This window comes from Macrobrachium nipponense, chromosome 39 (genome assembly GCF_015104395.2).
Source record: "Macrobrachium nipponense isolate FS-2020 chromosome 39, ASM1510439v2, whole genome shotgun sequence".
Classification (NCBI taxonomy): domain Eukaryota; kingdom Metazoa; phylum Arthropoda; class Malacostraca; order Decapoda; family Palaemonidae; genus Macrobrachium; species Macrobrachium nipponense.
Genome location: NC_061099.1, coordinates 2,612,719 through 2,639,785, shown reverse-complemented (window position 1 = coordinate 2,639,785; position 27,067 = coordinate 2,612,719). Strand labels below are relative to the sequence as shown.

The window sequence follows — 27,067 nt, the reverse complement described above, 5'->3', positions numbered from 1 at the left end:
ATATTCATTTCCTTCCAAATTCTCTGTATAACTTTCTTTACTCTCACTGTTGCTTATTATATAAAATTTGCATTGGATCTTTATTTACCTGTTTTGGCCAAAACAAATACTTATGCCTTCATGTGTCATTTTCAGACCAAAGTATTGTGAATAGAACTCCATCCTTCTTCATGTGTCATTTTCAGACAAAAATATTATGATAGAACTCCACCCTTGAACATGAATTGAGCTTTGCAAACTTCATTTAACTCTTCACTTACCTTTATTTTGAGAGTTAACTCTTTGTCGTTCCCTTAGAGACAGTTACTATATCTTTATCTACAAAGATTTGAGATTTACCTACAACTGGCAACACTAATATTTACTTGACTTTGATTTTTTTCACTCTCATTGCAAGACTGTGCCCATCTGTCAAAAATACTCCAGTCTAGTCAGTCATTATCATCGCAGTGTTCCTTAACTTTTAAGTTATCTGAAAAAATTCATAGAATAGGATTAATTTCCTTTCTCACCAGAATCTCAAGATGAAATTTGCATCTTATCCTATGTTATCATCCGAATCTCAAAGGGTTAATATTCTTTCATTCCTGTTGGATTTTCATTTTTCGCTAAGGGCTTCTTTCCATTGTTAAATGTTTGTGTGTATGCTTACACAAATGTGTAGCTTGTGTACATTGTATTGAAGGTACACTTTCAGGTCTTGATGTATTGAAGGTACACTTTCAGGTCTTGATTTTTTTTTTTATAAATGATGAGATATAGTTGTAAAGTTTCCTGTTTTCTTCAAGGAAGAACACTTTCTTTGTAAAAATTAGATTTTGCATATTTTTTCACCATAGTGTTCTTAGATTTTTTTTTCTTTTCTTTCTTGCCTTGAAGTGTTACTGAGAGAACGCTGACTGCTTGTGAAATTTAAACCTTTTTTTCCAACAGTCTGATGTATGTTGAGCTGGTATCAGCGTTAAAGGACTTGTCTGATACTGTACTGTGATGTTATTGAAAATATTTTTCAGACTACTTTGATTCATCACTGCACAAACTGATGCAATAGCAAATTTTCACGTGCTTATATTGAATTAGAATTTAAGGGTATTCCGGACCGTTGAGGATGTTATGTGTATGTGCAAATACTATTGAGGCAGAGCAATATATTTTGTTGAAGTTTTCATTATAGAAACTTCTTATTCAGCATGCACGCTTGCTTTTCAGTTATTGATACTATTTGTTGACAAGTAGTGAGTTATATCATTTATTAAACATTTTGATCTTTAGTTTGTCATTATAATACCAAAAACTATATATTGCCTTTCCTCTGTGCAACAGAAGTCAGTCACACAAACCCTTACTGCACTTGCCTAGGATTTTAGTTTCCACCAAGTGATTTATACTATTGTGCATTCATATTTTCAAGAATTAATTTGTTTGGGCATTTTATTTTTGGGTTTTCTGAATTTACCTAATTTTTACATGATTCAGTAGTGTTTTGTGCTTGGAAAGGTCAGCACTTCACTTTCCCTATTTTGTGTCCCTGTAAATAACCCAGTTCTTTTAGGTATTAAAAATGTTTGTATTTGCACTCTGGTCAAGTTTTGGGTATGTTCCACCTCATTTCAGTAAATTTTGGCAACAAATGTCACTTATGGGGATGTTGTTCGTTTATGTGTGCGCAGAGGATTTTGATCTTTGTGTGTGTGTATCCTGCTTAGTCTAGTAGCAAGTTGCCCCTTGGTTCTATGCTTGTGTATGTAAGTACCAGTTTTTTCAGTTTTGTTTAAGTTACTCTTGCAATTCCTGTGTCAATCCTGTTGGGGTCATTAGTGTGCACCTCAGCAGATGTACCATGTTTGTGTGAACAGGTCAGTTAGTTAGTGGTAACTGTACCCAGGAAAGTGCCATTGTAAACGTCTTTGGTGTCTGTCCCTGGCGATTGGTAGTGAAAGCATTATAGGAGGACTAGGTGTGACAGTAAGGGGATTTGTCATGATTGGTGCTCAAGCTAGTGCAACTGAGATTCATTGCATGGAGGAAAGGTAATATGTAGTTAATGAGTTATGTTGTCAGTATTGCAGGAGCATTACTTTTTATTTGCTGCTGTAGCATAGCAAAACTTAGTCACTTTATGGTAGTAGTCATGTTGAGAGAAAAAAAAATTGTTGTAATAGGTTTTCCCTTGATTTATCACGTAAAATCTGTTTGCTATAATAATTATTTGGAGCAAAAAGTTATCTTTATCTTCATGTGTGTATGACTTATCAAGAATGGTTTGTGGAAGGCTTATAGCGCTTAATACAATAGGAAATAGAGACAAAGCTTTAATTAATTTTTCTTGCTGTTTAATTTCAGTTTTGTTCATTTGTAATGTGTACAGTGAATAAGGGTTTGTCAAGTTTAATTTCTATCCAAAATTGAAACATCAGTAGTCAAAGTTAGTTTTAAGTTTCCTTCTCAGCTTAGTAGTATGGTATTCTTTATTAGAGGGAGCCCATTACTAATTTTTTCAGGAATAGTGCTGCCTTTGCTGTTGTGTGATACAAATGTATGAAATTACTCTTTATTGTTTCAGTTTTGTAGATTTGCTCAATAAACTTGGTACTACTGTCGGTAATTGCTAGTTTTTGTGAGTGTGTTAAAATGACTTGAGAAATCATAATGGGATTCTGCTAGTTTGCAACATATATTCTCTGAAGTCAGGCATACCGAAATCTTCAAAATACTCCAGCCTACTGTGCCTAAGCAGTTTACTTTTAGAGCTAGCCTTTTCTTTGTGCATTTTAATTAAATCAGAAAATACAAGATTGTATACACTTGTATAGATTAACTTGAGGATTGGTTCCTTTACTTACTTGAGTTGCTTCAGTTGATTGGAGTTTTAGGTTTTTAAAAGGTATTAGATCATACATTGTATGGCGTTACATTTTCTGTTGCAAAGAAACCCACTTTAGAATAGGGGATACTGGTTATTTTCTTGTGCAATATATGTAATCATTTTTGAAAAACTAATATGCATTTTTCCTCATAATTAAAATGTTCCTCTCACAATTGTTTGCATCACTTCAATTTTAGCCTGAAAAATAGTTCTGTTTTTGCAGATGCTTGGACACAAGTACCTGAATGGTGTATGTATTCTGGCAGCACTCTTAAGGAGCCAGATTTCGTTGACCCTGTGGAACTTGATGGTAAGACATTTTCTTTGTTTTTGTATGTTTGGCCCCCCAATAAATTTTTAACCCCTTTTCATGACTGGGTGGCCGTCAGAGATCAACCATCTAAGTTTGATTTATTATTTAGATTAACATGGTTGCTCTGGGTAATTTAGCTACACATTCTTGCCCTTAAATTGCTCTTTTATCTTGTCTTATTATGGGATTGAATACACGTTTGTTAGCTCTTAAAGCAAAGAAGGTTACAACTTTATCCCTCTTTAACCTGTAGAATTTGATTTTTGCAGAACATTCACTTTGAGATTTTATGAATTATCTTTCAGATGGGACACCTTCATTAGAGGAGCTATGGAATGGAGAACGAGACTTAAAATGGAAGACCTTTTGCGACTGCATTCATCCAGTGCTAAAGGACACACGAATTTCAACACTTCCTCCACATCATGTAGTGCCAGTTGCTATATTGTTTTATTTGCAGGTATGAAGTGGTAACTTTATTGTACTATTGTGAACAGAATCCAAATTAGGATTTACCAGTAATTAAATAGTAGCTCAAAATGTAGAGGTGAGTGTTGCTGTATGTCATATTGTTTTTCTTATCCTGGCAGATTTATTTTAGGTTTGCATAAATGTCTTAATATGTATTGGTCTCCCTTACAGTGCAGCCAGCCGAAGCCAATTCTTAAAGACTGGGAGATGAATGCATTGCTTGCTACACTGATATCTCCAGTACGAGAGGATCTTCTTCAGATTCGTACCATAGCATTAGCCAGAATAGATGCTCGGGCAGTACACATAGCAGCAATATTTATGAAAGGACTTGTTAATTTGTATTTCCTTATTGCTGCTTGTGATTTTCCAGTTGAACGAAAATATGTAAGTATATTTTTCTTTAATGTTGCATCTTTCATACAGAATTTTGCTGTAGCATCCCACCCTAGGCATTTATTGGTTTTAATGTTGCATTAATATCCTTTCCTTTAATAGATAATACAGTAATAACCCGAACTTAGTGAGGTTAGGTTCCAGACACCCTCACACAAGGGGAAGTTTCACATAGTTTGGCACAGTCTCTAAAAATACTAATGAATGCTTACTTCTAGAGTTTAAACACTAAATATGACCCTAATCATGCTCCCTAAATATTAGCTAACTTTTAAATGAAATTAAAGTTACTGTAATTTTATTTAAATGTTAGCTTAATACATTATCCATAAAAAAGAAATAAATGGTTGGTAAAAATACAGGAGTGTGTGAAGATTACATACATACTAAAACATAGTTCTCTATTCTTCCCCCCTTCCTACCAACCAACCTATTTTTACAAGTCTTCTCAACCACTTTTAAGAAATTCTTTATTCTGCCTCTTTCTCTTTGTTTCTAAAATTCCTTTTCATGTACAAACAGCTCTTAGTTATGTCTCTGTTGTAGAACAGGCATTTACAGTTCTAGAAGGTAAAGGTAAAAATAAATTAATTAAAAATTAGCTACGCTACTGCTAACTAAGAGAGAGAGAGAGAGAGAGAGAGAGATATTACGTAAAAGTCTTTGATCACTAATCTGACGACACTCCCTCCTGTAACATTACTTGACATATTTGACAGCTCTGTACTTCAGCTTCTGTGGAGTTAAAAAGAAAGATGAGGAAAAGCATTCTTTATATGCATAATTTTGTTATTACCGTTATATTATTATTATTATTAATTGAAAATTTTATAAACATATAGTAGAGTACCATAAAAATTCTCTAATCTCAGTAAGAAAGATAGACAGTTGTTCTTACCTAAAAGTGAAATTGAAAGGTTATTTCTTTAAAATACGATCACAATTTTTTTAATTACAGTTATATTGTTATTATTATTCTTTGAAAATACAGTGGTCCCCTGTATTCGCGGGGGATACATACAAGACCCCCCCCCCCCATGAATGTTTAGACTCCGTGAATAGTTGGAACCCCAATATAAATGCTGAAAACTGCCTATTTTGGTAGGTAAAACTCGAGAAAAAAAACACTAAAAAAATGTATACATTTTTTTTATATATTTTTATCACAAAAAGTGCATTTAATGATGAAATTGATACAAAAAAAAAAATAAAATAAAATTTGATATTTTAAATAGAAAAATACCCTGAATGGGCGCATTTCCTGCGAATAATGGGTAGTTATGGTCCAGAGAGAAATCCGCAAATTGAGAGAATGCGAATACAGGGGGCCCACTGTATTAATAAACATAGTACATACTACATGTACCCTAAAAATTCTCTCATTTCAGTTAAAGATTGAGAGAGAGAAATTATTTTTATCATTAAATGTTATTTAATTTACCAGTCCCCAGGTTACGACAGGGGTTTTATTCTTGAAACGCGTTGTAAGGCGGAACATCGTCAAAAATCCTAAGAAAACCTTACTTTTAATGCTTTGGGTGCATTAAAAACTATGTAAACTGCATTCTTATTGCATTTTTCATTCAAAAACCTTCAAATATTGATTATTTTGCATTTTTGGTGTCATGTTTCTTCTGCAAGATCAGCGTTGTAAGCGTCGTAACCCTGGAAATAATTTCTGATGAATATAATTAAAAAGCGCCTTAACCTCGGAACGTCGTAAGCCGAACCCGTCGTAACCCAGGGACTGCCTGTAAAAGCTTGAAAACTTATAAATCACATAAAATAATTGAACAAACACTTTTGTAGGGTTTCTCCAGGATTTGAAAATGTTGCTCTTGCATTCATGTGTCTATGAAATACTACTCGCGTATGGTAATTAGCTAGGTTCCAAAGAAAAGTTCATATTTGTGAATTCGCGTAACTCGAATTGTGTAAGATTGAGGTATTACTGTACACTTATAATCCACGGGTATGTTATGAATGACATATGACCCAATCCCTTAATACAGATTAACAGTAATGTGTATCAAATATACAGAAAACAAATTAGTTTTTTCAGAAATTTACCAGAATCTTGGCTTTCACTTTATTTAGTCATATTTATATCATATTTTTAAGGAGTTTGAATGAAATTCTAAAGGCCAGTCATCCAAGCATATTCCTTATACTCATCATGACTTTATTGTTAGTTTGTTTTTTGCAGTAAAAAAACATTAGAATGTGTTCTTGCACTAACATGAGTCATGATGAATATAGGACAAATGCTTGCATTACTATACCCCTCAGAAAGGGAAATTATAATTGGGAAGATGAACTATGAAAGTGCTGTCACTGAAGCATTGTTGCATTTAATGAAACACAAAAATAACACACTGGCTTGTTAATGCTTTTGGGAAATTATGTTTTAATGATAATTTTGGTACTCTACTAATTTATTTATTTTTTATTGAAGGCTATTGTGATATTGATTATAGTTCATATAACATTTGTTTTGTCTGTACTAATTATATATACTTGTAGAGACATAATAGTACTTGCATGCCAATGTATCAGTGGTAAAAAGTCAGAAGGCATATAATATTGTGTGCTGTTCTTAATACAGACAGGAGATACTTTTTGGTATAGACTAATATTGGTACTATTTTGAAAATTTGGTGCACATATTTTTATTGATTGATTCTGTTCTTTTTCCTTCCTCAACTACAGTGTGTACCATGGGCATTCTGGGATGGAAAAGTATTCCACAGTTTATATATCCGTGCAAAAAATGGAGCAAAAGTAGAGGACCTATGTGAACACAAGGTGAGTAAATGATATTAAAATTTATGTTGGAATTCCTTTGGCAGATTCGTGTTGCTTCTGACATTTACAGTTGGAAGTATTCCACATAAGAATAATTTCCTGGATTTATATTTAACATATGTTTGGGCTTAAGAAAACTGTTCAATTGTTTTATCAGAACTTCTGTTTGTTTTTCATTTTTAAATTCCCCTCCATGTAGGAGCCCCTGCTGTATTGTGGGTATTCTTGAACACTTAGGTTAGTTCCTGTGTTTGATTCCAAGATTCATACATAGTAAGCTTATTGTTTTGGATTAAAGTGGATTTTTTCCACTTGAATAAAATTAGTTCAACTACTTAATGAATTGTGCCCATCTTTTTTTTGTGTATGCATTACAGGTTAAAATTTCAGATGTGTTGATTATCTCCAGTTTGGTTGATATTTTGCCTTATTTTTCAGGATGAAGTTCTAAAAACCTTCATGGAACTGAAAACCTTAATTCTGCCCCATATGCCACCACCTCTTTCCATTGCCAAGAGCTCAAATTCTCCAGAACATCGAAGTAACACACCACAAGGAAGCCCAAAGAAGAAACCTAATTTGGGAACAGATGGATTAAAGTCTCCCCCAGGCACTCCTGGCCTTGAGCCTCCCACTTCTTTAGCAATCAATAAAAATGTCCCAGGTAACCAAACCCACTCACGAGGTTCCTCCCCCGCCATATCACCCAGTTCACCTCATGCTCATAAGATAGGCAAGACAGGACAAAAATCACCACTCCCTATAGCAAAGTCATCTGCAGCCAAATCTCCAACCACCAAAAATCCACCTGCAAAATCCCCAGCTAAATCTCCAAAAAAGATGGCTTCATGATCACTGAATGAAGAGTACTACGGAGCGTTTGTTGGTATCTCAAATGCAGTGGCTAAGTTGTTCATGGTCAGCTATGAAAGGACAAATTTTCTCTCACTGTTTATTGCATGCTTCATTGATTCATAGCTTTGGCATAGAATGTTTCCATTTAAGCCACCATATGAAGTGGATAAGCACAACTTTTTATTAGATGTCAAGTATGTTGCGAGACGAACATTTTTTTCTATCTGGGGAGTTTGAGACTAGTGTGTCCTCTTAAGAGTTTCTTTAAGCCTCTTTTATGAAATTTAATTGTAGTCTTTGAGTGCATGCGATATAATTGGCATAATAGTATTTGCCTTATAGGTTAACAACAAGCCTTTTCCAAGCTGCTCGTCCATGTAAACCTAAACGGATTTTCAATTAATGTGAATACAGTAGTGTATCGATAGATCAGTATCTCCATACTTTGTTATCTAAATAGGTAGAGATGTGTAGCTTCATCATTAAGAGGGAAAATTATTTCACCATACAATTATTACTTAAACTTATGAAAAATCATGGAATATGTAAGTTGTATATTTCTTTTACATTGATGCACCTGTGATGTGTAAAATGTGGTGGTATTATGCAAAACAAAAAGTTTATTACTGAATTCTATTACTGTATGTATAATTTGCCAGAATGTTAATAAATCTATTATATGTGATTTAAGAATATATTTTTCATTTCAGTTCAGGATTTTCATTTCTCCTAATTTCAAACTTATCACACTTTAGACCGTCTGCATAATACGTAAAAATGCACTTTACTGTTGGATAATTTAACCAGACCACTTAGCCAAGATTTTGTACAATTTCAGGGATACATAGTAAATCCTCTGGACAAAGGAAATGTTTAATAAATTTTTCATTTTCTTCTGCAACAATACTATGATAGCATTATAAGATTCACATTATATCTAAAAGCATCTCTCATAATTAATTCTAAGAACAATCTATCTTTGACGTGAAAAAATTAATTTCTGGAACCTCACAGCGTAACCAAAAAACAAGGAGAATTGTTATGGTGAGAAATCTATGGGAAAAAGAGGGTGGTCAATATAAGATATTAAAATAACCAAAATATTATATCAACAAAAGGTTTCTTATAATTTTCCCAAATACATATACTGTTGCATACAATTTCCCATTAATATGCAGTGCTATTGAGAAAATGAAAATGATAACATAGTAGTTAACTCCAAAATAGTTAATAAACTGGCAAACTTCAGACCACATAACCTTCTAATCAACTAGTTTTTGCAGCACCTGACCAGCATAACACAAAATACATCAAAATTAATATGATGACAAGTACCTCTTCAACTCACTGCATCTTTAGCAATGGATAAAAATTGAAAATCTAAATAACTGACAGTCGCAGTCCTTCAGCAAATCATCTGTATGCTACAGACTGCTTTCCTTGATGAAATTGTTTCAACACTCGCAGTCATATTGGCTCAATACAAAAGATTACATCAAGATATTGTAAAATAAAGATTTCAACAAAAATGTTAGTTAAATATTAATTAAAGCAAAGGTCTGCTACATAGTCAAATTTGTAAAACATCACTTATGCAAGTGAACTCTGACACTCATAATGTTAGTTAATGTCCTACAAAAAAAGGCCAGCATTTTCATTAAATTAAATAATGCATAATTTTTTAGCAACGGAAAAATGTGTGCACATTGCCATCAAAGACTTGAAGGGTAAAATATCCTACCCATGTTAAAATGGACTTCACTAAATGCCAAGTTATTCCAAGGCACAAAATATTAGTTGTAGACTTACAAATCTCTCCTAGTGTGACCAAACTGAACCAACGATGTAATTCTTTTGCATAGCTAAAAATGAACTCGTAGCCAAATATTCAAGAGAAAATTTTTTGCCAAATTGTCTAACTCGTCTATTCTTTATGAAATATAGTATTTCAACAAGACAACATAATAAATATAAAATTCTTATATTACATTTCGCAATTTCTAAGCATACCTGCCTATTTAAAACCTTCCTTCTTTTTCATACCACCTCGTCCTGGTCCACCTCTGCCACCAGGACCACCACGGCCCCGTCCACCAAAACCTGTGCAAATAAAAAGAACCTTCAGGCTAAAGATTACCAATGATGATTACCTGGCCGAAAGCCTGAAAGTTCTAGCTACCTCAAGGCCTAGTCTGTAAAAAGGCACCAACAAACACACTACAGCATTATCCCACTTTTCTGTGCTTCACTTGGGCGCAGATTTTTTTTACTAATTTCCAAATTTTTCTTTGGCCGGTATCTCTAAAATTATCATTAATTCACTTTTTTGTAGAGCAACGCTATTTATTCACCGATTACTGTATTTTTCATATTGTGTGTGACTAAATACAGATTTTTATGAGAGAGAGAGAGAGAAATGGGGTGTTGCCCTTATGTTATTAGGTATTACAGAGACAGAATAACAAGAGAGAGAGAGAGAAGGGGTTGTTTTTTCTTATTAAATTCCAAGAGGGAATTATTCATGATTTTATGACAGAAAAAGAGAATAACTTTGGAAAGAGAAAAATTATTTCTTACATTAGATATCAAAAGATGGAAATTCAAGATTTATGAAGGAATGAGAGAATTTTTTTTTTTTTACCATCACTGAGTGGGGTAACATAGTATTTGACCATCCAGTGGGAACATATTCTACCCTTCACTGTCAATATGTCGAGATAACTGAGTTGTTACTCTCCCACATCGCTCCTAAGCTTCAGAGAAGACTGGGAATCAATATGTATTCTTTTAAAATTTTAAATAACTTACTATAGAAATGCATAAATGTTGTAATTATAGCATGGACGATATGAAAAAATGAATCTCAAAGTAACATCATGTTTATCTATAAAACATATGTTACATATGCATAAAATATCTCTCTTATCTCAGTGAGAGAGAGATGTTTACATCGACAGCTGTCTTGTCATTTTAGTATCATACAGTATTTATGTACAAAAATAAAAATAAAAATTATTCTTACCAGTTTTACACATAAAAGCAAGACAACGTATAAATCACATAAAACAAATTAAACATAACCACTTCTGCAGGGTTTCTCGAGGATTAGTCACGAACACAAAATGAAAAAATACAGTGTATACGTAATTAGTGAATAAACAGTGTTGCTCTAAGAAAAAAGCAAATTAGTGATAATTTTAATCACTTTACCAATGGAAAGGCAGACTAAACAACTTCAAAACTATGAGAGAAAACATCTATGCTTATGTATATACAGGGGTAACCTGACTAGTTGTCAAACCTGTAAAACAGATTTATTTAGTTTGCATTAATTTAATTTGTATTACAATATTTTATACACATTTTGCGGTCTTTACACTAATATAATTTACAAATAATAAACCCTTGTTATGAACATTTTATGGGGTGTACATACTTAAGCGTAACAATTGTAAAAAGGGTAATCTAAGAAGACTTAGGGTGTTTTTGGATGATGGTTTGGGGTGTATTTTTGTTTGAAATTATATTAAATTGTTTTAGTATGATAATCTAAAATATAATTGTCTTTTAACTATCAAATTAAGCAGTGAACTGTTAACATAGATGGATAGAAGCATTTTAGTTGAAGAGGTAAGGGGTGCAGGGAATTTTGGCAGTTAGTATAAGCATTTCTAGAGGGGATTTTGCATTTTCACAGTCTGGAACCTATTCCCACGAAAAAGTGGGGTAGCACTGTAATTGGAACATCAAATGTCAAGAGTTTAAGATGTGATTTCCAGATGCTCATGCTAATATCCAAGGAGCTGTTCCAATCAATATGAAAATAAACTATTAAAATACAAAAAAATTATTATACATATTCATAATCTAAATGAGGGGTGTTTCACTTATCAAGATAGTGAATTGTGACATCCACGCATCAGAAAGTAAATTTAGCTTTGTTACCTTGAATAAGCACTATAATAGTCTTGAGTAATATAACAAAGGTCTGTACATCACATACACACACACACACTGAGCTAAATACACACACACACACTGAGCTAAATTGTAAAAGGTTTTTCTTAAAACTGAAACTACGTATTCCGTATTTTAAAACAAAAGTTCTTACCCCTTCCTGGGCCTCCGCGACCTCGTCCAGGACCACCACGACCTCTGGTTTCACCTCGTCCACGGCCTCTTGCAATTACCTCCTCTTTTACCAAATCTATTACTTCATCAGGCAATCTCAAATATTTTATTGTAGACCCTCGTATATAACACTCTGGCATCCTCCAAAATTTGTCACCATCCTGCCAAATGAAGGTAAAATTCAAATATTATTTAAATTTAAAGCATATGAATGGAGTAAAAGATGGGAAAGAATTCTTTTTATCCAATGTTTCAGGAAATGTGAAGTTTTCAAAATATATATACAATACTTCCAATATTTCATTGTTTTGCTGCATACTTACTAGTTTAAAAATTTGACTGAGAATGCTAAGGAAATTGGTCAAAATACACACCCAACTTCCCAGGTAATTGAGAATATACTGCATTTATCTTCAGCATCACTAGTACATACAACTAAAATAAGTGAGCAAGAATGTAGGCAGATTATGAAGCCAGTTAAGGACGCTGGATTATGTTAGTATCTTTTAAAGATCATAAGAAACATTTACTATTGCCTCCATGAAGAAATCCTCACTCAATATCAAACAGAGCAGTAACTCTTATGACTTCTGCTAATTATGGATCCTACTTTGAAGAAATGAACGAGAAAGAGGAAGGAGGTCGTAGTTACTCCAATTGGTAACATGTACCAAGAGTGAGAGGTAAATCACTATCAAAAGAGTGAGTCTCTAGTTACTAGAAAAGGGAATTGGACCCATGAAAACCATCTTTCATGGAGACCAGACAAGGTCCAAACCAGAGGACAAGCCTGGGGTAGATTGTTAAAATCTGCAATTACTTGGGGCTGTTGCATATCCCACAGAACACAAGCGTGTGCCTCATCATTTCATGCTAGTGCACTAGACATACAGTATTACTATTGGTCACTAATAGTCAAAAGTTCAACAGTTACAAGTAGTACATATCTTGAAAACACTTGACTGAATCTCACTTCACGATAGAATGTATTCATAGCAAAAAGAGAGCAATACAACTCAATACTAAGTACAGTACCGGTTGGCTTGGAGAACCTTGTCTACTCCTATTTTCTGGCTTTATAAAGCAGCCACTACAACTGCAATAGTCTTTGCACATTGCATAAGCTCGTTCCAAGAAACAAACCTAGCTACACTTATTACATAGTGAACGATTACAACACGTTATATGATAATAAAGAAATTTTATTCATAGAAAAATATACTAGATATATTAATACAAACCTGATGCATAAGAAATACACAGTTGTACATACAGTATTATTGTTTTAACCACAGACACTTATGAACACCAGCAGAAAAACCATCTTCCATAATGTTCAATATAGACAAACAATAAATATCCATAAGCAGAAAAACATTTAAAAGACCCAAAGAATGAGTAAGGAGAAAATATTGATGTTAATGAGAAGATGGTGTTTTGAAAGGGTAGGCAGCAATGACAAATATCTTTTGGCTTACAACTCATGATAATGATAGGACAAGGTGGTGGCACTATGGTTCCACATTTTGTAGCTGCCACAAAGGAGTTTAGTTTCATTCTTAATTCTAGGGTGTCTCTGAAGTATTAACCACACAGATAAGCTGACATAAAATTGGTTTTGAACTTGAAATAATAGTTTTTCCTGACATCAATGCAAATATTAGAAGAAAGTTTGCTACTTACCCTAGATGTACAGATGACATCTTTTAGATTAATATTCATCCAGTTATCACAAGACACTAAGTTGCCATTATAAGTCTCGCCATTCTTAAGTTCCACCAACATAGGATGGTTTTGAGCCGTTTTCAGTAGAGACAAGGGTAGCTGCAAAATAAAAAGGCCCTTAACACAACTTTTCTATAATTTTGATGTTCCTACGATGAAACTTGGTTTTACTTATAGTCCTGTACTTTGTTACTTTTGGCATTAGTCAAGAAACAAATCATCAAATAAAAAAATCCCCAGTTTTTTTGATACAGTAATTTGCCCTTTTCCTAGATATACAAACCTCAAGTCTTTTATATGACTGCCTTTGGCAAAAACTGTTATGGTCACTGAAACTTGGTAACACAGCAGAACTACAGTAGTAATGCATGTGAGGGGGGTGAGACACCCACCCACTCACTCAGTGAGCAGATACCCTTTTCTTTGGCATCGGGGACAAATCTGGGGGTTCATTTGAGGCAAGATTATGACAAGACATCAAATTTGTACATCTATGAAAGATGGAGACAATCTAACTTGTCAACCTAGTCCTACTGCCCATACTATTCGGTGAATAGTATGGGCAGTAATTACTAGCAGTAGTTTCTACCTTAATTACTAGTACATAGTTTGTACCTTCAATTTCTATAAATATGATATTGTTAAGATACAATAAAGTTTGTTCATACTTACCTGGCAGATATATATATAGCTGTATTCTCTGAAGTCCGACAGAATTTCTAAAAACTTACGACACACATAGTGGGAGTAGGGTGGTTAGTACCCATTCCCGCCGCTGGGAGGCGGGTATCGGGAACCATTCCCATTTTCTATCAGATTTCTATCTCCACTGTCTCCTGAGGGGAGGTGGGTGGGTACTTAAAATATATATATCTGCCAGGTAAGTATGAACAAACTTTATTGTATCTTAACAATATCATTTTGTTCATGAAACTTACCTGTCAGATATATATATAGCTGAATCCCACCTTTGGCGGTGGGAGAGACAGAAAAGGATTTAGGAAACATATATATGTAGATGATTGACATCTTGGTTCTTTACCTGTTAGCATAGCTGACTTCGTGATTACTGTCACCCAAGCCTGCATCTGCTTCACTAGAGTTACCAACAAAGTAGAGACCTGTGTAGTTGGTGCGCTCTAGATGATCTGCCAACGGGGACGAGACCACAATGTCACTAGACCATGACCATACTCAAGAGGACAACGAGGCAAAACCACCACCTAAGTTCGCCTAACCAAATACTCCCCTATACCAAAGGCTAAAAGAAGGGAAGACCGCATTCGGCGGCCGACCCTACAACCATAAACATTACGAACATTAAAAACTCACCTACCCTTTTCTATGGGATAGGATGAGTGCTACCTCCTGCCCCCAAGATAGTGTCTGCGGTGACGTATGGTCCAAGAGAGTAACAGTTCTCATATGTCGTTCTGACCTCCCGTAAATAGTGCGAGGCGAACACCGAGTTACTTCTCCAAAAAGTGGCACTTAAAATATCTTAGAGAGCCATATTTTTCTGAAAGGCTATAGAAGTCGAAATAGCCCTTACTTCATGAGCGTTAACTTTTAAAAGCTTAAAGTCACTATCTTGACAATAAGAGTGTGCCTCCTTAATGGTGTTCCTCAAAAAGAATGCCAGTGCATTCTTAGACATGGGCATATTAGGCCTCTTAACCGAACAACATAAGTTCTCCGCAGAACCTCTACACTCCTTTGTCCTACGAAGATATTCTTTAAGAGCCCTAACAGGACACAGGACTCTTTCTGGCTCTTGACCAATGATTTCTGCCATACCTTTGATTTCGAACGTCTTAGGCCAAGGGTTGGAAGGGTTCTCATTCTTAGCCAGGAATGACATACTCAAAGAGCAGATTGCATTATGCCCTTTGAAGCCGACGTGTTTACTAATCGCCTGTATCTCGCTAACCCTCTTCGCCGTCGCCAGAGCAGTTAGGAATACAGTCTTCTTCGTCAAATCTCGCAAAGAGGCAGAGTAAATAGGTTCGAAGCGGCTTGACGTTAAAAACTTGAGAACCACGTCCAGATTCCACGAAGGCAACTTAGCCATCGGTACCTTGGTGGTCTCAAAAGATTTCAGTAGATCATGTAGGTCTTTATTATTAGCAAGGTCAAGACCTCTATGTCGAAAAACTACAGACAGACACTTCTGTCGCCTTTAATGTTGACACTCGTCGAGCTTCAAATCTCGTCTGAGATAAAGAAGGAAGTCGGCGATCTGGCTCACAGAGGTCGTGGTAGAGGAAACTCCTTTCTTCCTACACCAGCTCCTAAAAGCTGCCCACTTCGACTGGTAAACCGCGATTGACGAAGGTCTTCTCGCGGTGGCGATAGCTTTAGCCACAGGTTTCGAAAAACCTCTCGCTCTGGCCAACTTCTGGATAGTCTGAACATAGTCAGACTCAGAGCGGAGAGGTTTTTGTGGTACCTCTCAAAGTGGGGCTGTTTGAGTAGATCTCTCCTTAACGGAAGAGATCTCGGAAAATCCACCAAGTAGGACATCACCTCTGTGAACCAGATCGCTGCAGGCCAAAAGGGGGCGATTAACGTCCAACCTCGGCACTCCGAAGCTGTGAACTTTCTCATCACTTCCCCCAGAATCTTGAAGGGGGAAATGCGTAGAGGTCTAGTTCCCGTCCAATCCCATAACAGGGCGGCGTCCACTGCTACGCCCCCGGATCGAGAACTGGGGAGCAGTAAAGAGGAAGTCTCCCGTCCGTGCGGTTGCAGAAACATCCACCAAGGGGCGTCCCAAAGACTCCACAGCTCCTGGCATACGTCCTGATTGAGGGTCCACTCTGTCGGCAGCAACTGACCTTGTCGACTGAGGAGATCTGCCCGGACGTTCTCGACTCCGGCAATGAACCTTGTCAAGATCGTGATCTCTCTTGCCTTCGCCCAAATCAGAATTTCCTTCGCTAGAGCGAACAAGGAGCGAGAGTGAGTTCCTCCTTGTTTCTTCAAGTATGCCAGGGCTGTGGTATTGTCCGAGTTGACTTGAACTACTCGACGGGAAGACTTTGTCCTGAAAGAACTGGAGCGCTAATTGAACCGCTGCCAGCTCCTTGAAGTTGATGTGCCAGGCTACCTGTTCCCCGCCCCTCTCCAGGTGCCTGACACTTCCTCCCCCCTAGTGTTTGCTCCCCACCCCGTGGATGACGCGTCGGAGAACAACACTAGGTCGGGGTTCCGAAGCTTGAGGGATATGCCCTCTGAGAGCTTTAAACGGATCGAGCCACCATCTTAGATGGCTCTTCACCTCTTCTGAGATGGTTAGGATCATATCGAAGTTGTCCTTCTCTGTCCAATTGTCCGACAGGAAGAACTGAAGAGGTCGGAGATGTAGCCTCCCCGGGAGGGAAACAATCTTCTCCAGCGAGGAAATGGTCCCCAGCAGACTCATCCATTCCCTCACCGAGCATGAATCCTTCCCCTAGAAAGGCTGACACTTTCTCTATGCCTTGTTGCTGATGTTCCCTGGGGGCGGGAAAAAACAAAAAGCCCGAAAAGCCACTGAATCCATCTGAATCCCCAGATACACGATGGACTGTGTTGGGGGCTTCAGATGTGACTTTTCGAAGTTCACCAGAAGTCCCAGGGACGCAGCTAAAGACAGAGTCGTTTTCAGGTCCTCCGGCCAGGCAGCCAGGGTCTGCGAAGAAGCTCGATGAGCCAGTCGTCCAAGTAGAGCGAGATCCTGATGTTGGAAAGATGGAGCCACCTCGCCACATTCTTCATCAAGATGGTGAACACAAATGGGGCTGTACTCAGACCGAAACAGAGAGCCCTGAACTGAAACACTTTCCTTTCAGGACGAACCGAAGGTACTTCATAGACTGGGGGTGTATCGGGACGTGAAAGTATGCGTCCTGAAGATCGAGTGATACCATCCAATCCCCCGGTCTTAAGGCCCCCCAGAACTGACTGAGGTGTCTCCATCTTGAACTTTTGCTTTTTTATAAAGAGGTTCAGACGACTTACGTCCAAGACTGGCCGCCACCCTCCCGAGTGTTTTGGAACAAGAAACAATCTGTTGTAAAATCCTGGCGTAGCCAGTCTAAGACCTGTTCCACTGCTCGTTTCTCGAGCATCTGCTCGAGCAGATCGAAAAGAATCCTTTGCTTTTCTTGAGGATACGACGGGGACAAGTCCCTGGGAGTGGAAGTCAGAGGGGGAGGCTTTACGAACGGAATCTTGTACCCTTCTCTATGATGTTGAGAGACCAGGTGTTCTGCTCTCTTTCTCTCCAGGCTCCTCCAAACAACTGAAGCCTGGCTCCTACCGGTGACTGAAGGCACGCATTCTCACTTCTTGCCCCTGGACTTAGCCGGGGCTCTACCTCTAGGAAGACCTCTTCCTCGGGATACAGATCTAGCTGAAGATCCTCCACGAAAGGGCTTCTGCTTCTTAAAAGACTGAACTCCTGAAGACGTGGAAGGGACAGCAGGATGTCTCGACGACTGCGTCAAAAGGTCTTGAGTGGCTTTCTCCTGCAGACTTACTGCCAGATCCTTCACCAAAGCCTGGGGGAGATGACTCGAGAACGGCGCATACAAAAGTTCTGTTCTTCTGTGCGGGAGAGACAGGACTTAGCCGCAAAATTACAATACAGCGATCTCTTCTTCAACACGCCTGCTGAAAAATGAGATGCTAATTCCTCTGAGCCATCCCTGACGGCCGTGTCCCCATGCATGACAAAACACTGGACAGCTCCCCCAAGCTGATCGAATCTGGCTTACGACTGGTTGTCTAGCACTCCGAGACACCAGTCTAATAAGTTAAATACTTCTAAGGATCTAAACAGACCCTTCAACAGATGATCCATCTCTGACGTAGTCCCGACACCTTCGCTGAGGCTAACAGAGCTCTTCTTGAGGCATATACAACGCTGGCGAAATCTCCCTGTGCTGACGTCGGAACCTTCAAACCTAACTCCTCACCGGTTTCATACCACATCCCTGCCTCACCGCTAAGCCTAGACGGAGGCAGGGCGAAAGTGGTGCTTCCTTTAGCTTTCCTAGTCTCCATCCAAGTGTTAACTTTCCGGAAAGCCCTCTTGGTAGACAAAGACGTTTTCATCTTAACAAACCCTGGTGTCTTCTTAGCTTTCGACGACGAAAACTGCGATGGAGGAGAAGGAGGAGCAGAAGGAAGGAAGGTATCTCCAAAAGAATCACGGAGCAGCCGAGCCAAAACTTGATAGTCTGAAGAAGACGACGTCGAGGGTTGTTCTTCATCAACCTCCTCCGAAGAACAGCTCAATTCCCCTTCTTCCTTACCCGAGTTAAACTCCGAAGAAAGAGGTAGAAGACCTTTCACTCCAAGTCTCCTATCAGACCGATGACGAGAAGAAGAGGGTAACGTATCCTTAACAGAATCGTTAGCCGATACAGGAACAGCAATCACAACTTGAGTAGAACGCGAAGTAGAAGGAAGACGTGTAGCGTCATCTAAAGACTCGGGAACAACGTCCGATCGAGAGCGAACTTCCGTACTCGCGTCCAAGACGCTCTTACGATGATGTCTATTAGCGTCCATCGGAGCGTCTAACCTAGCGTCCCTCCGAGCATCCAACGAAGCGTCCAAATCAGCGTCCAACTGAGCGTCCCTCCTAGCGTCCCTCGAAGCGTCTCTACGATCGTCCCGCGAAGAGACAGGAATTGACACTTGACGAGCGTCCCGATGAACGTCAACACAAGCATGACGAAGCGGAGCGGTGCGTACCAAATTCCGTCCGTTAGAAACTAAAGCATCTTCATCAGAAACGTCGATGTCGGAACGCCGAGCGTCCTCACGTCGAGAAGAGAGGGCAGAATGAAGAAACCTCTCTCTCTCCTGACGTTTACTTCCACCTCTAGACGAACGCTGGGGAGAACGAAGTCTAGACGACGAAATACCATGAAACGGGGACGAAAGACGAGCAGGCGGAGAAGACTGTCTTGATCTCTTGATCGGAAGTCTATCGTCCTTCTTACGGCCAGGAAACCGTTTCTTTCCTTCTGCTTAAGTAAAGCATCCAGTTGTCGCTGCATAGCAAGGATTATCTCCGTCTGCGAAGGATCTATACGAGGAGAAGAGCCATGCCTGCGAGAAGGTGAGGGGCGAGGGGACGCCTTCTTCCGTCTCCCAGGAACAGCCTTTGCTCTAGAGCGACTGGGGCGCTCAAAGACGTCATCATCGGAAGACGACCTAGCCTTCTTCTGGGGCGGAAAGGACACGCTTTCCGGAGAAGAATGCCAATCAGACAAAGCATGACATGAAGCGTCCTGATCTTGAAACGTCCTCTTCAAAGGTCGCGAATCCGAACGAGATTCCCACCCCTTGCGCGGGGAGGACGCGTCGGAAGACAAGAAATGACAATTTGTCCAAAATTGCATTTTTCCTAACTATACAAACCTGAGGTCCTTTTACAATAGGAAGGTACTAGCGGCAGCTGGATAGGTCGTAAGCTTTCGAACAAGGGGTTCGGTAGTTAACTGCTTGTCCGACAGGCGCGCGCGCGCGACTGGGAGGTAAACAAATCACTTTTGCTTTTGGCCCAAGCAAAAATGACAATTTGTCGAAAATTGCATTTTTCCTAACTATACAAACCTGAGGTCCTTTAACAATAGGAAGGTAACTAGCGGCAGCTGGGACGGTCGTAAGCTTCGAACAAGGGGAGAACGGTAGTTAACTGCTTGTCCGATCGTGCGCGGGCAGCCGAGAGGTGAAGAATCACTTTTGCTTAGGCCCATGCAAAAAGTTGCAGAGTGAGGGGTGGCATGAGGTGGGATATATGTAAAGGACCTCAGGTTTGTATAGTTAGAAAAATGCAATTTTCGACAAATTGTCATTTGTTCCGATACGTTAATACAAACCCTCGGTCCTTTAACAATAGGAAGATCACTTCTTGGTGGGAGGAATCTGAGTCTTTTTTGGTGAACAGACTGGTGTTCGTCCAACCCTGGAGTGCCTCCCTGGTCGTAAGAGCAAGGGAGGGATCCAAACCTCTGTCCGATGATGGGGTTGTTGCACCGCAGGATCAATGGTCAGACCTCTGGGCCAAGTACTAAGAGAGAGGCAAGCGTATCTCTTCGTACCAGCAAGCAAGAACTTGTTCCTGTTTGCAAGAGACAATCATAAAATGATGGGTTTGTCTCAATTTGGCATCCACTTCCTCCCCCTTGTTGGAGGAAGTGGTGGATATTTACTCCTATCCCTACTGAAAGGGATAGGATGGTGCTCTATTGAGTAGCTCACCTGCATCTCGTCCTTACCCACCCGCAGGGTGACGACCCGTGTCCCTCTACCCAAAGGTAGAGGGAAGAAAAAGATGGGAAGAGGAGCCAGTCACACTCTCATTCCTCATCCATTCTTACGGTCACCACCAGGACTCGATGCTGTTCAGCCTGCGAGGGTCTGGGTTAACTACACAACGTGTTGAGCAACCACCCGGTTCCCAAGGAAAAGATCCAAGGAACTGTGGGCAATATCCTGAAGGTAGAAGGAGGTGCATGCGGTCCGGTTGGACCAGGCGCCTGCCTTCATTACCTGCGCCACGGAGAAGTTCTTGCGGAACGCGAGAGAATGATGAAGAGGCGTCCACACTCATCCTGGGTGTCGAGTTTCTTCCAGCCAGCTCCGTCGCACCTTCACAGGACAAAGCACATAGCCTTCGTATCGGAGGCGGTGACGTCCATTAGGGAGGGTATTGTGAAGGGGACTCGAACAATCGTCAGTTACCGAAGGGTTCTGAGTCTTCGCTACGAAGATCGGTACGAAATCGAGCGTCACAAATCCCCATCCCTTTGTGCTTGACTTCTCAAAAGAAGTCATGCAGTTACCTAAGACGAAAAGAAGGGAATAGTCGTATGACCTACCCTCTTCTCGACTTTGGTTATGTACAGTACTCATACTGACAAGCTATTAAGACGAAGTAATGATTGCTCTGGAACAACCGAACTAAGTCCATAGCATAGTTCGTAACTGACTCGGGGCGCTCTGACAGCTGCCGACTGACTGGTTCGGAATCAGTAGAGGCAAGTTGTCCAAGCATCCGGGTAAGTCACGTGACCTTCGCCCTTTAAAGAGTTATGCTGAGAGACAAAACTAATAAAATATTTGTTAGTCACCGATGCCCGGACGGCGCGGCGATGATTCTCTTAATGCATAAGCTCAAAAGGCGAAAGTCAATTGCCTTCAAAAGACCGAGGTCCCTGATGGCAAGAAAATTCTCAATAGACGTTGAATCTCAGCTTAAGGAGAACAACACTATGTGACGTTGAAGACGAAGGTAGCAATGAATGCAACCTACGTCTTCCAGCTGAATCGAGAGAAGGAATCTCAAGATTCTAAACCTGTGCTTACAAATGACTGAAAACGCTAACCGCCGATTTCATTGCTGTCCGTTGTGCAATGAAAGCGGGGCGTTCTTCAGTAATGAAACACAGGGGTGAGCCGCTTGAAGAACTGCTTCTCATGGGCTGAACGTTTGGAAGTAGAGCTGGCAGGTGTGGGAGTAGGCGATGTCTTTCAATACATCTGGCTAATCCGGGGTGAACAATGAACAATTGTACACCTCCGAATACAAGATATTTTGAGGACAAACTCAGATTCCGCAAAAATCATTCGCATTATCGGGATACGATGCCAGCAAGAGACTATTACAGAATTCTGTTACCGTGCGGTAACAGAAAGATGAGAGTCGAATAGATATCTCTGTTTAAAATTCTCGCAATACCGAAGACGATGAATACTAGCGTTTCTCAGCAGTAGATGGTCATTTCATGTATGCGAGAATCCGTTAATCAGAGACTTAAGTCCGTGATTGTTGGGCAGAGATACGGTTGTTATTCAATCAAAGCAGGTGAGAAAGACATAAACAACCGTCTATCTCAAAGCGGCAGCTGATACTGAAATGCCTCGGGCAATTCAATACGCAGTAGCTGTCGCTGACTCGTCATCCTGAGTTGCCAAGTAATCCTTTCCACGAAGGAATGCGTTCGGCTAGAACCACCGAGCATAAAAAAAGATATGCTCGAGCAATTATATTTTAAGCGAAACGAATTTCGGTAAATATAAAAGCTTAATGGTGTTGTTGTGACAACACCATAAGTATATAAAATTGAAACTGGAAACTCCTGGGAGGTTGCAGGCAACCCGGGTTGCAGTTCAATTAGAATACTTTTTTGTCTAAGTCGCAATCCTAGAATAACCAGGATATGCGCCTACCCCTCGGACCATTCAACTGCTTAGCAGAATCATGTCGCGAGGTTAATATACGTAGTATATTTGTAGGCCTTCTGAACAACGATCTCCATCCTAAATTCTTTCCTTCAAGAAAACAAAATAAGGATGGAGATCGACCACCTTCGTTCTCTATTAAAGAGAGTGAAGGAGAAGTCTTCCTCGAAGGAAAGCTTCAATGGTGAACAGAATACTAAGACGATAGTTTCCAGCCAAACTGGATATTCCCGTCCGTTCTTCTCTATTCCAGGTTGGTCGCCTACTGTGAGATAGTCTTCTTTCAGCAGCAGTCTTCTTCCTAATGCTAGAAATTCCAGGAATTCGAGCATAGGCGAGGTTTCCCGATTACGTGTAACATATCCGGGGCGGGATTCTCGTCTCGCTCACTTGGACCGTGGTCTCGCCTAAGTGTTTGGAGATCGTAAGAAACTCTAACACTCTGAATGCGCTAGAAATTCCGTAGAATTCTAAGCAGTCTGCGAAACCCCCACCGAATTCGTCAAACGATATCGGCTGGTGGTCCTCTCGATTCCCGTAAGAAATCGAGAATGGGGCAGGATCCCTCCTCAACAACCGGGGCTTACGTCAGGTAGGACCCGAAGGTCCCCCCTGGTAGCGCAGTCCCCAACGTGGGATCCTACAGAGAAATCTCTGTAGGATCCTTCCCCTTTCACTCGTAGCCGTAAGGAGAGGGAGGGAATGGGGAGGAATTGGATACTCGCTCGCCTTCCCAGTGGAACTAGCAGTTGGAGAAGAGTAGGAGCAGCCATCGCCTTGCGGCGATGGCCTCTCAGAGTCTGGGAAAACGTATCGTCAGGAGAAAACGTTTTCCCCGAGGAGGGTTACGAACTCTCACGTAGTAAGGTAAGGTCTGCCGCCACTGTGAACGTCGTCTGGGTGGGGCTGATCGACACCTGACAGGAGAGAGCCGATACCGTCCTCCGACTCATTCCATCCTCGTCGAGGTCGAAAACCTCTCAGGAGGACCGAAGGAGTATTAAATACGGTGTCCGAAGACACGTAGAAAACGCCGCTGTCGCAGTAGAGGAGGTGGAAGTAGCTTGATCGACCGGCCAGACTGAGAGAGCCTTCTTGTCCGGAGACGAGAGAGACTGGTTCAAGACAGAATAGGCAAGCTCCGATCGCGGCATACCCACCGTCGGTTTGGGTTCCCTCTCGGGCCCCAAAACGACTCGAGCAGAGACATGGGCTCTGCTGGTGGGAGCGGCGATCCTTCCCCCCGGTCGTTGTGCTGACGAATCAGTGCAATAACCTGGGTAACGTTACTCTGAATCTCGGAAGTTACAGCGTCGTTGAGGAGTAGGACCGTCTAGTCCTCCAACAAGAGCAGCTCCCAGGACCCTCCTCTTCAGAAGAAGGCCAGCACAGATCCCTGACGGTTGCCTCCAATCACTTGCGCGTACGTCCTGGTTGGGTTCCTAAGACCAACCTGGCACGTGCGGCGTCGTGACGGGATCGTGAGGCGGCATCTCTCACGATCACTCCTATATACCTCGCTCTTCCTGGCGTATGCCGAGGAAGTTGAAGGTATCGGAGAGACAGAACTGACGCTACCCCCTCTCCCCTGACGGTCGCCTCCAATCACTTGCGCGTACGTCCTGGTTGGTCCCTAAGACCATACGTGGCACGTGCGGCGTCGTGACGGATCGTGAGCGGCGCACCTCTCACGATCACTCCTAGCTACCTCGCTCTTCCGGTGTAGCCCGAGGAAGTTGAAAGGTAGTGGAGAGACAGACCTGACGCTCCCCCCCCCCGCTCGCTGGCAGGAACCAGCGTACGTGGGGGCTGCAGCCCGATCACCAACCCGCGGTGGGGATCGATCTGCAGGCCTGGCCGTGCCGCTCACCTGTGGCGAGCGGCTCGACTGAGCACGTCGACCCCGGTCCCGTGCGTCAGACGAGCTGCTGCTGGTCACCGTATCCGCCCGGTCCCTGTGGTAGCGGCGGTCAGGTGACCTGCAGAGCTCGCTTTCGCCGTGAGACCGGTGAGCGTCCTCGCGGCACGTCAAACCGCTGGTACCAGCCGAGGCTGGTACCGTCGGTCGAGGGGACCTGGGGGACCTCTTCCCAGCCTCAACCCAACCCGTGGCCGGTCAGAGACCGTCACGTCCACCCGAGGTACCGGCTGGTCGCTGCGAGAGCGGCCGCTGGCCTGGCGAGAGTCACCTGAGCGGCTCTCGACAGTCTTCTGCTCCGTGCCTCGGTCATGACGCTGAGCGAACTCAGGCGTCTTAACTTTGGCTGCACGGTCACCCGAAGGAGATCGTACACTCGGAACTTCTCGCGGACGAGAAACCGAGCCGGTACCTGGCTTAGCAGCAGAGCTGCCAAGACCAGGCGAGGGTGTACCAGCGGTAGCCAGCACACCCTTGGTACCCGTCTTCTTCTTCTTCTCAGAAGGGGAGACGGGCCCCGTTCCCGAAGGAACAGGAGGACCAGCCGAAGAACCCCCCCGTCACACCGGAATGTGACGAGCCCTTCGAAGTTCCCGAAGGAGTCTTCTTAGGGGGAATAAACAAAACCCGGTTACCAGCTGGTCGCTGCGAGAGCGGCCGCTGGCCTGGCGAGAGTCACCTGAGCGGTTCTCGCCAGCCTTCTGCTCCGTGCCGTGGTCTTGGCGCCGAGCGAACTCTGGCGCCGAAACTTTGGCTGCACGGTCTCCCGAGGGAGAGCGTACACTCGGGATCTCCCGCGAACGAGAGACCGAGCCGGAACCTGGCGTAGCGGCATTGCCGCTAGCACCAGGCGAGGAAGTACCAGAGCTAACCGATACTCCTCTGGTCCCCGTCTATCTCTTCCTTACGGAAGGGGAGACGGCCCCGCTCCCGAAGGAGCAGGAGGACCAGCAGAAGGACCCCCCGTCCCACCGGGGTGGGACGGGCCCTTAGAAGTTCTCGAGGAGACTTCTTAGGGGGGGGAGGCAGCCTTCTTCTTCTTCTTCGGCTTATGGGCCTTAGAAGTCGAAGGGGAAGAGGCAGCAACAGACAAGACGAAGATGACACCTTCCTCTTCTTCGTCAGCTCACGCAGGACAGTCGTCAGGTCCTCCATCCAGGCCGGAGTCGGGCCTATTGCCGAAGCAACACGGCCCGACTGCACCTGTCCGGAAGGACCTGGGACTGGGGAAGACACACCATGGGCAGGACCAGCATGGACAGGCGCAGGAACCAGGAGCGACAGGAACAGCAACCAGCTCAGGAGCGGCAGGAACAGCGGCAGCGGTAAACACAGAAGGGACAGCCAAGCCAGTAGCGGGAACCACATCAGCGACAGGTACGGGAGGCCCAGCCATCGCCTCGTAGAATCATCGGCAGCCAGCGTGGTACTGGCGGCCGGTCCAGGGGCGAGCTGCTGGAACAGCGAAAGTCTGGGGCAGGCAAACACGAAGAAAACACAGGCGGCGGCGGCATACCCCTCCTCGGTACGGCGGCGACCGGCCCTAGAAGCGGCAGACGGCGTCACCGACACAGCATGGGAGTGTAGACCAGCGGGGGGAAGCAGCATAAGCGGCCGTGAAGGTTGTAGTGGAGACCACTCCAAGGTCACCGCCCCAGACCTCGCTAGACTCTGCAGCAGATCGTGGATGCTAGGCACGCCCTGCAGCCGCAGTGGTCCATACCTGTCCAAGGTCGTCTCCCACGGCTGTAGCACCTGCGGTAGCACAGACAGATTAGTAAGAGGGGTTCCCTCACGCACGGGGGGGAGACATGCCCCACCCCGAACGGAAGGAAGACCCCAAAAACAAAATACGAGGAAGCTGAGCGGGGGGGCAGGAAAGAAAGACGAAGAATCGGATACCAAGGGAGTCGCGGGAGAGCTTTCCGACGACTTCCTGGCAGACCTTCGCTTCCCCTACCCCGCACAGCAGTGAAAAAGTAATATGAAAATGAAACAGAATACTGCCACTTTGCGATTCACTTCATAGAACTTAGAGGGAAAATCAATTCCCGGTAAGAGCGGAAACTGATCCATAATAATATGATGCTATCATAAATATATATGAAAATGAAACAATACTGCACTTGCTATTTTCACTTTCACAGCAATATATCGTAAGGATTAATTCCCGGTAAGAGCGGAAATTGATCCAAAATTAAATTTGATGCAATTAATAAATGAAAATGAAAAGAAAACTGCATTGCGAATCCACTTTCATTGCATTCTATTCATACAAAATAAGAGGCTCTTGCCGAGCGCAATCAAGCTCTCGGCAACGAACGCACAGGGCAAAAATATAATG

At 42.0% G+C, this 27,067-nt stretch overlaps 2 protein-coding genes across 5 annotated transcripts in view; one reads left to right on the top strand and one right to left on the bottom strand.

Annotated features, from left to right (window-relative positions):
* The window catches only part of LOC135210020 (constitutive coactivator of peroxisome proliferator-activated receptor gamma-like), a 138,697-nt gene extending 130,282 nt beyond the window's left edge, over positions 1-8,415 (top strand). For all 4 annotated transcript variants that reach the window (XM_064242791.1, XM_064242789.1, XM_064242790.1 and 1 more), the window contains 5 exons: positions 3,090-3,176; positions 3,485-3,639; positions 3,822-4,037; positions 6,756-6,851; positions 7,290-8,415. In XM_064242791.1, coding sequence (XP_064098861.1) covers positions 3,090-3,176; positions 3,485-3,639; positions 3,822-4,037; positions 6,756-6,851; positions 7,290-7,703 — 968 coding nt within the window. In that variant the 3' untranslated portion in view covers positions 7,704-8,415. The remainder of the gene's footprint in view (positions 1-3,089; positions 3,177-3,484; positions 3,640-3,821; positions 4,038-6,755; positions 6,852-7,289) is intronic.
* Positions 8,416-8,565: 150 nt separating this feature from the next.
* The window catches only part of LOC135210025 (U6 snRNA-associated Sm-like protein LSm4), a 27,746-nt gene continuing 9,244 nt past the window's right edge, over positions 8,566-27,067 (bottom strand). Inside the window, exons 2-4 of the mRNA XM_064242797.1 lie at positions 13,521-13,661; positions 11,818-11,998; positions 8,566-9,806 (exon numbers count right to left, since the gene is read on the bottom strand). Coding sequence (XP_064098867.1) covers positions 9,721-9,806; positions 11,818-11,998; positions 13,521-13,661 — 408 coding nt within the window. The 3' untranslated portion in view covers positions 8,566-9,720. The remainder of the gene's footprint in view (positions 9,807-11,817; positions 11,999-13,520; positions 13,662-27,067) is intronic.